This window comes from Ranitomeya imitator, chromosome 6 (assembly GCF_032444005.1).
Source record: "Ranitomeya imitator isolate aRanImi1 chromosome 6, aRanImi1.pri, whole genome shotgun sequence".
Lineage (NCBI taxonomy): Eukaryota > Metazoa > Chordata > Amphibia > Anura > Dendrobatidae > Ranitomeya > Ranitomeya imitator.
Window position 1 is genome coordinate 14,682,210 of NC_091287.1, and position 13,608 is coordinate 14,695,817.

A 13,608-nucleotide genomic window follows, 5' to 3' on the forward strand; every position below is an offset into this window, starting at 1 on the left:
GGTGCAGGATTGGGCAGGTAGGAATTCTGGATAGATCGGCCTGATATGGTGCATTGACAGGACAAAGTCAGAATATCTAAGTGCATCTTTATTTACAGGTCGGCCGGCGCTATGATCCCTGTGGCCAACGCCACTCTCAACCCATCCCCCATAAAGTGCTTCCTTCCCAATGTTTTGTGTGCCCCATCTTTATTATTATGCTGATTGCCAGCAGCGCCTGTTATCTGCCCTGCAGGATGTCCTAGATCAGTGAGGGGACAGTGATTGACCTGGGTCTCTGCCTCTTGTTTTTCTTCAGGTCCATGATGTCTCGCTGCCTGGTGAGAGGCTGCAGAAACGGTTCTGGGAGGGCGGACGTCTCTGTGACATTCCACCCATTCCCAGCAGAGCGGGAGGCTGCAGAAAGGTGGGCGACTCTGTGCGGGGTCTCCGGACAGAACTGTTCGCAACTGTTGAAGGATCTGGAGCAGGGCAGTCATGGCAGCTACCACTTATGTTCTCTACATTTTGAGCAAGAAGCTTTCGAAACAAACCCAGATGACAAAACCCAAAACCTAAATCTGAGACCTGGAGCAGAGCCAACGATCTTACTGAGCCCCGTGCAGACCCCCAAGAACAATGCTCAGGTGAGGAAAGACAAGACGCAGATGTATGAACGGCGAAACTGATCCACTACTCAAATTTCAGAGCATAGAACCTTACACATGCCCAGAAAGACTATAGTACTGCCCCCATGTACAAGAATATAACTGCTATAATACTGCCCCTATGTACAAGAATATAACTACTATAATACTGCTCCTATGTACAAGAATATAACTACTATAATACTGCTCCTATGTACAAGAATATAACTATTATAATACTGCTCCTATGTACAAGAATATAACTACTATAATACTGCCCCCATGTACAAGAATATAACTGCTATAATACTGCCCCTATGTACAAGAATATAACTACTATAATACTTCCCCTATGTACAAGAATATAACTACTATAATACTGCTCCTATGTACAAGAATATATCTACTATAATACTGCCCCTATGTACAAGAATATAACTACTATAATACTGCTCCTATGTACAAGAATATAACTACTATAATACTGCTCCTATGTACAAGAATATAACTACTATAATACTGCCCCTATGTACAAGAATATAACTACTATAATACTGCCCCCTATGTACAAGAATATAACTGCTGTAATACTGCTCCCTATGTACAAGAATATAACTACTATAATACTGCCCCTATGTACAAGAATATAACTACTATAATACTGCTCCTATGTACAAGAATATAACTACTATAATACTGCCCCTATGTACAAGAATATAACTACTATAATACTGCCCCTATGTACAAGAATATAACTACTATAATACTGCCCCTATGTACAAGAATATAACTACTATAATACTTCCACTATGTACAAGAATATAACTACTATAATACTGCTCTTATGTACAAGAATATAACTACTATAATACTGCCCCTATGTACAAGAATATAACTACTATAATACTTCCCCTATGTACAGGAATATAACTGCTATAATACTGCTCCTATGTACAGGAATATAACTACTATAATACTGCCCCTATGTACAAGAATATAACTACTATAATACTGCCCCTATGTACAAGAATATAACTACTATAATACTTCCTCTATGTACAAGAATATAACTACTATAATACTGCTCTTATGTACAAGAATATAACTACTATAATACTGCTCCTATGTACAAGAATATAACTACTATAATACTGCCCTCTATGTACAGGAATATAACTACTATAATACTGCCCCTATGTACAAGAATATAACTACTATAATACTGCCCTCTATGTACAGGAATATAACTACTATAATACTGCTCTTATGTACAAGAATATAACTACTATAATACTGCCCCTATGTACAAGAATATAACTACTATAATACTGCTCCTATGTACAAGAATATAACTACTATAATACTGCCCTCTATGTACAAGAATATAACTACTATAATACTGCTCCTATGTACAGGAATATAACTACTATAATACTGCCCTCTATGTACAAGAATATAACTACTATAATACTGCTCTTATGTACAAGAATATAACTGCTATAATACTGCTCCTATGTACAGGAATATAACTGCTATAATACTGCTTTATCTCTTCTATGTCGTCCTGTTAATCCTCTCCTCACATTGTGTCGGATTCTGCTCCTTTTCCTCTGTGTCCTGGTCACACATGAGGGCGGCGCTGATGGATGTGGAAGTGATGAGTGATGCTGACGCCTGACTCCATCGTTCATCACTGTCAGTTGGCGTCACTCCAATTTCTCATTTCCAGCCTTCCCTGACACCCGGCGTGGCCTCCATTAATCATCTCCCTGCTGTCAGCGCTGCGCGGCCGGCGTTTGCTCTGGGAACAGCTGCGGTGGAGGCTCCTCGGACTCATCGGTCTCCTTTGCAGCACACTGGCGCCTCCCTTGTATCCAGTGCAGGGCTACTTACTGCATGGTGCCGGGGTCAGTAGTTTATCGGGGACGTTTCTTAGCGCAGAGGCGGCTCCGTCACCTGCTGCCATTTTTAGTGGCTGTAGTTTCCTTTAGGAAATTGTTATTTTTGCGTTTCTCTTACGTAGACGACACTTAATGTGTTTTTTTGAGCCTTGTCCTGACTCTTGCGGATGATGGGGGTTGTCCTCCTGCTGGGTTGTTAGGAGCCGCAGTGTCGGCCGGGACCCTTCCTCCCCTCATAAATCATACAGGATCTCTGATCGCTCCTGCCAAACCGGCTCCCCCAGTTTCCATGGCAACCACCGGCCAGCCATCTTTTCTTCTGGATGTCACTTGTAGACATGACTGTCACACGTTCGCCTCTGCTGTACGGCATCCGGCTGTGAGGATGAGGATGATGAGAGCGATCACGGCCGTGCGTTCTCTGCGGTGAGCTGTATAAGGAGGGACTCTGCCCTGATGTAACGCTTCTTCCTCTTCTCTTCCAGGTTAACACTTCCGTGCCGTCCACATGCGGCCCACAGAGCGAGGCTCGGCCAGCAGCGTATCCCTCCTGCTCCTGTGCTCGGCCCAACGCCCAGACATCACATACGGTGCAGGTAAAGGCCGCAGAGACCCCGCCGGTACTAGGGGGTCCTCCGCCCTGTGGGGAAGGGTCCGCTCTGAGACTCTGCTTACTGCTGCAGGCTGCAGACTGTGGAGGGTCGGCTGATGTCCGCTGCTCGGCTCCTCACGGACCGCAGGAGTCACATTGCAGCACCGGAACCACGGTTGTCAGCCCCCAGCCCGGCGTCAGTCAGGTGAGGTGTCAGAGACGCTGCGCTGTATGTGGGGGGGGTGGAGGGCTGCGCTGTATGTGGGGGAGGGTGGAGGGCTGCGCTGTATGTGGGGGGAGGGCGGAGGGCTGCGCTGTATGTGGGGGGAGGGGGGAGGGCCGCGCTGTGTGTGGGGGGAGGGTCGAGCGCTGTATGTGGGGGGAGGGTGGAGGGACACGCTGTATGTGGGGGAGGGTCGAGCGCTGTATGTGGGGGGAGGGTGGAGGGCTGCGCTGTATGTGGGGGAGGGCTGCGCTGTATGTGGGGGAGGGTCGAGCGCTGTATGTGGGGGGAGGGTGGAGGGCCGCGCTGTATGTGGGGGGAGGGTGGAGGGCCACGCTGTATGTGGGGGAGGGTCGAGCGCTGTACGTGGGGGGAGGGTGGAGCGCTGCGCTGTATGTGGGGGAGGGTAGAGCGCTGCGCTGTATGTGGGGGGAGGGTGGAGGGCCGCGCTGTATGTGGGGGGAGGGTGGAGGGCCACGCTGTATGTGGGGGAGGGTTGAGCGCTGTATGTGGGGGGAGGGCTGTGCTGTATTGGGGGAGGGTGGAGCGCTGCGCTGTATGTGGGGGAGGGTCGAGCGTTGTATGTGGGGGGAGGGTGGAGGGCCGCGCTGTATGTGGGGGGAGGGTCGAGCGCTGTATGTGGGGGGAGGGGGGAGGGTCGAGCGCTGTATGTGGGGGGAGGGGGGAGGGTCGAGCGCTGTATGTGGGGGGAGGGCCACGCTGTATGTGGGGGAGGGTTGAGCGCTGTATGTGGGGGGAGGGCTGCGCTGTATTGGGGGAGGGTAGAGCGCTGCGCTGTATGTGGGGGAGGGTGGAGCGCTGCGCTGTATGTGGGGGAGGGTCGAGTGTTGTATGTGGGGGGAGGGTGGAGGGCCGTGCTGTATGTGGGGGGAGGGTCGAGCGCTGTATGTGGGGGGAGGGGGGAGGGCCACGCTGTATGTGGGGGAGGGTCGAGCGCTGTATGTGGGGGGAGGGCCGCGCCGTATGTTGGGGAGGGTGGAGGGCCGCGCCGTATGTGGGGGAGGGTGGAGGGCCGTGCAAGATGTCAGATGGGACAGAGAGGGGTCTTATTAGGCACAGTTTAGTTTTTTGTAGGTGCAGCTGGAATAGGGTCACAGAGCAGCACAGAGTATTTCAGGAGACGAGTATTGATCCTGGGGGGGTCTTTACGTCATAGGAGCGGGGGCCTCATCGGCAGAGAGGAATGCAGAGGCCATCTGCTTGGCTCGGAGATACGCTGCAGTTACAGGCGCAGGCCATGGAGGAGGGTGGCGCTTTCTATGGAAAGATTACTGAGCCCTTTCCTTTCCCAGCACATCACAATTTATATCTGTATAATCTTCTGGGATTTGATGACTTCTATTATCCCACAGATCGTTCTCAATTTTCGTGAAGGAGCCAAGAGTCTTACGCTGGACAATGTGTCCACAGAGAGCGCCCCCCAGGGTCGGGGAGGATGCCCCTGCCAGCAGAGAGTGGTCAAGCAGGTGAGCGGTCCTGATGGGGCGTCTCGGATGATGGGGTGGTAGTACTGAATGGTGGAGCAGGACTCTAGCAGAAGGCTTGGACCGCGGCCGTACGCTCTTGTCCGTTCTATGGCCGCTGGTCCCGTCCTCTCGGCCGCTCGTGTCCCAATCTCGCTGCCTCGTACACGACCATCACACTTATTTCAGATCCTGAAATCCACAGATGATAAAAGTATGGCCGCATACGGTTGTGTGATGGTTTCTCCAGTGGGGGACATACTTGGTAACGTCCTTCCCCTTCTCTCTACCAGGTTGTTCTCATCCTCCTGGATCGCCCCCATGAATCAGCCGCTTGTTCGTCGTCATCTCAGGAATCTCCCCTCACTATAAGCGCCAGCACCCAAACTGAAGGAAAATCCAAGCCCAGTGCCCCGGTCCATACGGCGAGACCAGTCCACGTGAGCACACAGACCAGTGCGGGCACTGCGGAATCCCCCGAACCGATGGAGGGCGCCCCCACAACCAGCGAGGTCAGCTGCAGCCTGCGGGAGCAGATCTGTCCAGCCAGTGATCCTGCCCCCTCCGTACCAGATACGCCAACCCTACCGCCCTGCCCAGAGCGGAGCACCCAGGATGATGTGAGCGGAGAAGAAGCCGGCATGGATTATCTGCCCCCTATCCTAGATGAGCTCCAAGAAGCCTCCGAAAGCCAGGACCAAGAAGATGGATCTAATGTGGACTCTCAGGTAACTGGGGCGCCGCCATATCCTGTGGTGATGTCATCAGGGGCTAAACTATCGCGCTGTGCTGACACCATCAGGGGCTAAACTACCATGCTGTGGCGACACCATCAGGGGCTAAACTACTGCGCTGTGGAGACGTCATCAGGGGCTAAACTACCGTGCTCTGCTGACATCATCAGGGGCTAAACTACCATGCTGTGGCGACGTCATCAGGGGCTAAACTATCGCGCTGTGCTGACACCATCAGGGGCTAGACTACCGCGCTGTCATCGAGGTCGAGGGCTAAACTACCGCGCTGTGGTGACGTCATCAGGGGCTAAACTACCACACTGTGGCACCATCGTCGGGGGGCAGTCTTTTTTTTTTTTTACATGACAATCTAGTTTTATAATGGGGATCGTTTTGAGGGTATTTGATTATAGATTTTTTTTTTATTGTTTTATGGATGCTGCGATATTTGATCCCTGCTTGCTGATGGTGAATAGGACTATTCTAGTTCAGATAAAATATCGATGTCCTGAGGATTTGTGACCCCGTGTGACTGTAGATAAATCTGTATTCGCTAATGCATCATAGGCTCAAGCGTCTCTGCTGTATAGGACTCCAGGCTTAAAGGGGTGATCCTGCTCCGCTCCCTTCCTCTTCGGGGGTTAACGGGGCTCGCTGATGTCATGTCTACACACCTCGCTCACATATGCCTGGTGCGGACGCCTGCGTGGCGGCGGATATTTTCAGCCATGTCCGTCTACCTCCCAATGCAGAAGAGGCTGGAGCAGGATTAGCTTTATTATAACCCCTCTGCTGTGTGAGCAGGATACGTTTTCATCATTTCACTGACAGCAAGCAGCAAGCATATGGCAAGGAACAGATACTTAATCTGTTAGGAAGTTGCACAACTTTTTGTTTGTACATCTTTGCATCCTGCGTGTAGATTGATGACCTCCGATACTTCCCCCTATGTGACATTTATTATATCTCTGTATTACCAGATTGCTGATGACCAAACACCAAAACATCTCAGGAAATGTGAACCAAGACCAGAGACCCCCTCACAGCCCCCGGTGTCTCCTCACAGCCGGCGAACCTGCAGACCGTTCTGTATAGATCCTTCTATAAACCAGGTGAAGTAATAAACTGCATTACAAGTTTACAAGTGCATCTCACATAATTAGAATATCATCACAAAGTGAATTTATTTCTGTTCTTCAATATAAAAAGTGTATCCTGTATTCTATAGAGTCATTACACACAGAGTGATCTATTTCTCGTGTTTATTTCTGTTAATGTTGATGATTATGGCTTACAGCCAATGAAAACCCAAAAGTCATTATCTCAGTAAATTAGAATACTTTATAACCCAAAAATTATTTTAAAGTCTGAAATGTATATTAAGTAAATGCCTTCAATACATGTTTGGGACTCCTTTTGCATCAATTACTGCATCAATGCGGCGTGGCATGGAGGCGATCAGCCTGTGGCACTGCTGAGGGGTTATGGAAGCCCAGGTTGCTTTGATAGCAGCCTTCAGCTCGTCTGCATTGTTGGGTCTGGTGTCTCATCTTCCTCTTGACAATACTCCATAGATTCTCTATGGGGTTGAGGTCAGGAGAGTTTGCTGCCAATCAAGCCCAGTGATACTGTTGTTTTTACACCAGATATTGGTACTTTTGGCCGTGTGGACAGGGGCCAAGTCCTGCTGGAGAATGACATTTCCATCTCCATAAAGCTTGTCGGCAGAGGGAAGCACGAAGTGCTCTAAAATGTCCTGGTAGACGGCTGCGCTGACTTTGGTCTTGATAAGACACAGTGAACCTACACCAGCAGATGACATGGCTCCCCAAACCATCACTGATTGTGGAGACTTCACAATCAAGAATATAACTACCGTATTTTCTGGCATATAAGATGACTTTTTAACCCCTGAAAATCATCTAAAAAGTCGGGGGTCATCTTATGTTCCGGGTACGGCGTGTGCAGGGAGCGGTCCTGTATGGTTCCCAGGGTTTGGAGGACAGGAGACTCTCCTTCAGGCCCTGGGATCCATATTCAGGTAAAAAAAAAAGAATCAAAATAAAAAATATGGGAGATCCTTACCCTCCGACGGCCCGCGGCTCTCAGCGGTGCCAGCGGTGGCCTCTGTTCCTAAGGATTCATTGAGCGAAGGACCCTTGATGACGTCGTGGTCGCGTGACCGTGACGTCATCACAGGTCCTATTCTCAATGCATCATTAGGAACGGAGGCAGACGCTTGCACCGCTGAGAGCCGCGGGCCGTCAAAGGGTAAGGATCTCCCATATTTTTTATTTTGATTCTTTTTTTTTTTTTTTTACCTGAATATGGATCCCAGGGCCTGAAGGAGAGTCTCCTCTCCTCCAAACCCTGGCAACCATCCGCACCGCACACGCCGTGTAAGATGATCTGCGCTAGCGGGATCGGCTAACGCGATCCCTCTTTGGACATTGTGTTAGCGCAGTCCGTAGCTCTATGCGCTAAACGGACTGCCCTAACGCAATGTGACCCTAGCCTTATATGGCGAGTATATCCCAAACTCCATATTTTATATGGAAAAGTTGGGGGTCGTCTTACACACCAGAAAATAGGGTATTATACCGTCCCTATGTTATAGTCGCTCATTATTGTTCCGCTTCCCTCCTGTACGGTACATACGCGCATTCTGCGGTAGTTTGTGTGTTGATCTCTTCTCTCTGTGCTCAGTGTGTTGGGGATCTGCTGGAGCAGTGCACTGTGCCGCTGCCTCCTTGTGTTTCCGCTGCCTCCTCTTCCTCTCGGTGTCCCTGTCTTTCAGCCCACCACCGTGTCAAGCAGGTAGGTGCAGATTTTGTCCCTTTTATATAGATATTTTTTCCTCCCTGCAGGAAGATTCAGTGTAAACTTTCTCTTTCAGATTGTAGTGAATTTTGTGGAGCCGGAGAGCGCGGCAGTGAATGAAGACGTCCCCGCACCCTGCACTTCTCGTGACTTATCACCTCCTGTTGTCACATCCCGGCAGCACCAGGAAACGCAGGTAGGTCCTAGTCCTCTACATGGTATTACCTGTCTGTTATTGATCTGCAGTGAGAGGTCCGCTTTCTGCTCTGAAGTCTTCACAGAGCATTATTTTCCCTTCATCCCATGAATCTTCTATAGACAGTGAATGCAGCAGTGGTCCGACATGCTCTTCTGTCCGCCATGAGGACGAACGAGACACCTGGGGTCGTACCCCTTTTATCTATCCCTTTATCTTTAATCTATCCCTTTTATTGATTTTCTGCCTGCTCTTGTGTTGCACGTTCTGCGCCTTCTCGCCTGCTGCTCACATGGATTCCTGGCGTTTTTGTCTTTCCAGACCCGTGATTGGTTTCTGCTGCCACAAAGAGCACAAGAAAATCCAAAGAGTTTGTCTCCAAGACCTCCAAAGAGTCGCAGCTGCCCCCCGGTACTGAGCACCTGTGCTGCGCCAATATGTCAGGTGATGCACTCATCAGGTTATTGGTGGGCCTATGCACAGAACTGTGTCCCGTAACCCATTAATGGCCTGTATTCTTGCACAGGAGGGCGAGATGGGCCCGGTCTATCCTCAGGACATCGGTGCCCGCCTGGAGAATAAGGTACTGCCGATCTTCCATGTGTAATCATTCTGCAGGCAGTTATAATGCCTCCGGAGGTTGGGAACTACTTGGGTAGACGTTGAAGCCACATAAAAGTCTGGAATAAGTAGCAAACAGCAATTCCTACTATATTGAGAGCTGCTGCTGATGGGAATTGTCCTATTTTATTACCGGGAACACTCGGTGCTGCTGCTTTTGCATTGTGCCATCATCTCTTCTGCAGATAACAACACCGGTGATAATATTTGTGACATTGCCGTTTCAGCAATGACTTTGTTGGGAAGTGGCCTAAATAGCCGTTCCCCTTTTTCACATGTTATTTTGGGGGTTTGTGCTTTTCTTGCCACTTTTTTCTGACCTCTTCTTCTATATCTGCCATTCAGGTCACATTTGAAGACGTCGCCATATATTTCTCGAAGGAAGAATGGGAATTGCTTGGGAGCGAGGATAAGAATGTGTACAGGGAGGTGATGTCTGATAATTTCCAGTTTCTGATCTCCCTGGGTAAGTCGTTACAGCCAGTAATGCCCCATGTCATCCTATAGGTTCTGCTTGTCCTCATAGTATTTATTTTCTTTCCTCGCCCCAGGGAACTTGCAGGAGAAACCCGACCTAGTGCTACAGATCGAGAACCAGGAGGAGAATCTGTGGGTAAATCTGGGATCCCCCAGAAGGATCTGTCTGCATGGTGAGTGCATTGATGGATAATGCAGTTTTCACCATTTTCAAGATCTCTACTTGCTGTCAGCAAGTGGAAACATTTCTACCTTACTGTTCAGAAGGTGTAAAGCTTTGCGTTCCGCATCATGCTGGTACGATTATTGGTATAGATCAGTCATATGATATATGGTCATATATGCAGCTTCACACAATTCTTATTTTTACTTAAAACCAGAAGACCCTTTTTAGTTTAGTGATCAGACTCTGCTCTCTTCTATCAGAGGAGGATCCTCCGTGTCTTCTGGACCTGGATATGGATGGTGTCTGCGCGTTGGTGAAGGATAATGGGGACACCTCACCCTGTACTGGGAGAGGTGAGATGTTTGGAGCCTTTCTTGCCGCGGATGTGTGACATGGGATCATCGCCTCCTTGTCCTCCTCACCCTCACTACTCTATTGCTTTCTGTTCAGAGTCTGCTGAGAGTAGTAGTCACCTCGGTGCCTTGATGCGTCTCGTGAACGAGATTCCAGGTTTCCTCTTGGGCAGCTCGGTCACCGATGGAAGCAGCTCTCCTGCCTGCAGCACAGAGGATCCCGGGAGCAGCCGGCCGCTGCTGGAAGGTGAGACGGGCGCCATGTTCTGTACATGGAGCTTGTTGGTTTGCGTTTTCAAGATGGAAACGTTGGGATTGTAGTCGGCGGGTTCTTTGTGATATCTGTGGGAAAGCTGACAGCCACTTGGAGCATATTGTGGATCTCAACGTTCCCCAAAAAGTGTAAAAAAAAAAAAAAAATCATAACATTGTTTGTTCTCCAAAATGTTAACAAAACGACATCTTGCCTCACGAAAGAAAAAAGATAAGTTCTTGAGTGGAGCCATCGAAGGGAAAGTAAACAAGGAGTTTCACAAATAAGGACACAAAACAAACTGTTTTTTTATTTGCCAAATGTTGAATATTTATGTAGTAAATATATATTAGATGGTGGCCTGATTCTAACGCATTGGGTATTCTAGAATATTTATGTATATAGCACAGGCAGCCACGCGGTATATGGCACAGACAGCCACGCGGTGTATAGCACAGGCAGCCACGCGGTATATGGCACAGGCAGCCACGCGGTATATGGCACAGACAGCCACGCGGTATATGGCACAGACAGCCACGCGGTATATGGCACAGACAGCCACGCGGTATATGGCACAGACAGCCACGCGGTATATGGCACAGACAGCCACGCGGTATATGGCACAGACAGCCACGCGGTATATGGCACAGGCAGCCACGCGGTATATGGCACAGACAGCCACGCGGTATATGGCACAGACAGCCACGCGGTATATGGCACAGACAGCCACGCGGTATATGGCACAGACAGCCACGCGGTATATGGCACAGGCAGCCACGCGGTATATGGCACAGGCAGCCACGCGGTGTATGGCACAGGCAGCCACGCGGTATATGGCACAGACAGCCACGCGGTATATGGCACAGACAGCCACGCGGTATATGGCACAGACAGCCACGCGGTATATGGCACAGACAGCCACGCGGTATATGGCACAGACAGCCACGCGGTGTATAGCACAGGCAGCCACGCGGTGTATAGCACAGGCAGCCACGCGGTATATAGCACAGGCAGCCAGGCGGTGGATAGCACAGACAGCCACACGGTGTATAGCACAGGCAGCCACGCGGTGGATAGCACAGGCAGCCACGCGGTGGATAGCACAGCTCTTTCTCTTTTTCTCTTTCTCTCGTATCCCTATTTTCTCGACATCCGTCTGCACGTCCTCCCAACGCATTTGGACGGGACACTGCCGACGGAAACGTGAAAGAGGCCTTAGACGATTATATATGTGAGATCTGGTGGACTATCCCTCTCCTCAGACACCGGGCAGAATACTGGCTCTTGACATTAATGTTATTGGGGGACAGAGCCGTGGCTACAGTGGAAGACCAGGACCTTTCGGGTTACTGTTCCTTCCTTGGGCGGTCAGGCATCTGTCCGTCTCTGGTCCGGTCCACAAGGCTGCCATCTTGTCCTCCATTTCCACCTTTGTCAAAGTCTACAAACTCCACTCTACGGCTTCTGCCGCTGCATCATGAAGGCGTTAATGGCAGTGCTTCATTCTGGGGTTGCACAGAGGATTTTTCTTGCAGAACATCCTGAATTGTTTTTCTAATTTGTGGATTTTATTTAGTTAAAACGGAGGATCATACGCCTGCTTGTTCTCCAGCTTCTTCTCACGCTCCAGTGAGCGAGACCCCAGAAGTGCTCTCTGGTCTGGGGGTGCACAAGCGTGTGGAGCAGAGTAATGGCAAAATCGTGACCAAAGCAGAGAAAAGTAAGTGTCCCAATCATGGCGGATATGTAGTAATGCTGACCATTGTGCCGGATGACTGATGTATGGCTTCTCTTCCAGCAGAGGTCGCTGTGAGTCCGTCCTCCAGGCACAGCGCACCTGTCACTCATCTGCCCATGTCACCGTCCTTCATCAAGAGTGACCCATGCTCCAGCACCGAGGCCAGGCTGCGGATCAAACAAGGTGGGTTTTAATGTCAGAAATAGCAAAGTTTTTCAGGCTTTTGCAAAATACACAGAATTGTCGGTCACGTTTATGACCAGTTATCTATGGACGGCATTATAGAAATTCCCTCTGTCTGTTCCCACAGAAGAGTTTCCAACAGCCTGCAGTCCAGCTCACCCCCTGACCGGACCACAGAGACAGATCTTTCCTGTGAAGCCCAATATTTCCCATTTTCCAAAAATTCCCCTGTACAGTCCTGGCCCCCGGGACTGTGTGATTCCTGACCATGTCCGGAGACCCGGCGGCTCTGGAGGTGAGTGCGCCAGGTTCACAGTGCTGCCGGTAGTAATTGGGGCAATGACACAAACCCCACTGACTTGTCAGCAAACATACGGCCATTGCGTCCTGTAAGTCTTGTGACCCCGGTCAATCATCTGAATGGCCGAAAAGTGTCGCAAAGTGGAGAAAATGAGACCAAAGCTGTTCGCAAATATAATCTACCCTTCTGATCATAATCAACAGGTGGGACATCGCTGAGTCGCTCAACAGCTGCTTCCCCCAGAAACCCGAGTGCTTCCCCTAATCATGGAGCAAACTGCACTGGTCTGGGGGAGCTGAAAATAAAAATAAAGCAAGGTCTGTATTTTATGTTCTACTAAACATCATCTTAGGGAATTGCAATTTATATAGTTCCCTGATATTTCTAAAACAAATGTCCATGTTACATTACTTATCCTGTAGTATACTCCAGAGCTGCACTCACTATTCTGCTGGTGCAGTCACTGTGTACATACATTACATTACTAATCCTGAGTTACATCCTGTATTATACCCCAGAGCTGCACTCAATTCTGCTGGTGCAGTCACTGTGTACATACATTACATTACTGATCCTGAGTTACATCCTGTATTATACCCCAGAGCTGCACTCACTATTCTGCTGGTGCAGTCACTGTGTACATACATTACTGATCCTGAGTTACATCCTGTATTATACTCCAGAGCTGCACTCACTATTCTGCTGGTGCAGTCACTGTGTACAAACATTACTGATCCCGAGTTACATCCTGTATTATACTTCAGAGCTGCACTCACTATTCTGCTGGTGCAGTCACTGTGTACATACATTACAGAACTGATCCTGAGTTACATCCTGTATTATACTCCAGAGCTGCACTCACTATTCTGCTGGTGCAGTCACTGTGTACATACATTATTGATCCTGAGTTACATCCTGTATTATACCCCAGAGCTGCACT

The 13,608-nt window shown here is 49.4% G+C and overlaps 1 protein-coding gene across 3 annotated transcripts in view; it reads left to right on the plus strand.

The window, feature by feature from the left end:
• LOC138641648 (uncharacterized) overlaps window positions 1-13,608 on the plus strand; it is a 33,823-nt gene that overhangs the window by 2,282 nt on the left and 17,933 nt on the right. For 2 of the 3 annotated variants that reach the window (XM_069729205.1, XM_069729207.1), the window contains exons 2-19: window positions 299-626; window positions 3,013-3,123; window positions 3,211-3,324; window positions 4,716-4,829; window positions 5,120-5,554; window positions 6,541-6,672; window positions 8,267-8,377; window positions 8,457-8,576; window positions 8,898-9,020; window positions 9,103-9,159; window positions 9,543-9,663; window positions 9,749-9,847; window positions 10,101-10,193; window positions 10,291-10,440; window positions 12,023-12,166; window positions 12,245-12,367; window positions 12,495-12,662; window positions 12,872-12,985. In XM_069729205.1, the coding sequence (XP_069585306.1) occupies window positions 303-626; window positions 3,013-3,123; window positions 3,211-3,324; window positions 4,716-4,829; window positions 5,120-5,554; window positions 6,541-6,672; window positions 8,267-8,377; window positions 8,457-8,576; window positions 8,898-9,020; window positions 9,103-9,159; window positions 9,543-9,663; window positions 9,749-9,847; window positions 10,101-10,193; window positions 10,291-10,440; window positions 12,023-12,166; window positions 12,245-12,367; window positions 12,495-12,662; window positions 12,872-12,985 (2,653 nt within the window). In that variant the 5' untranslated portion in view covers window positions 299-302. The remainder of the gene's footprint in view (window positions 1-298; window positions 627-3,012; window positions 3,124-3,210; window positions 3,325-4,715; window positions 4,830-5,119; window positions 5,555-6,540; window positions 6,673-8,266; window positions 8,378-8,456; window positions 8,577-8,897; window positions 9,021-9,102; window positions 9,160-9,542; window positions 9,664-9,748; window positions 9,848-10,100; window positions 10,194-10,290; window positions 10,441-12,022; window positions 12,167-12,244; window positions 12,368-12,494; window positions 12,663-12,871; window positions 12,986-13,608) is intronic. The other variant, XM_069729206.1, reaches the window with a different exon arrangement.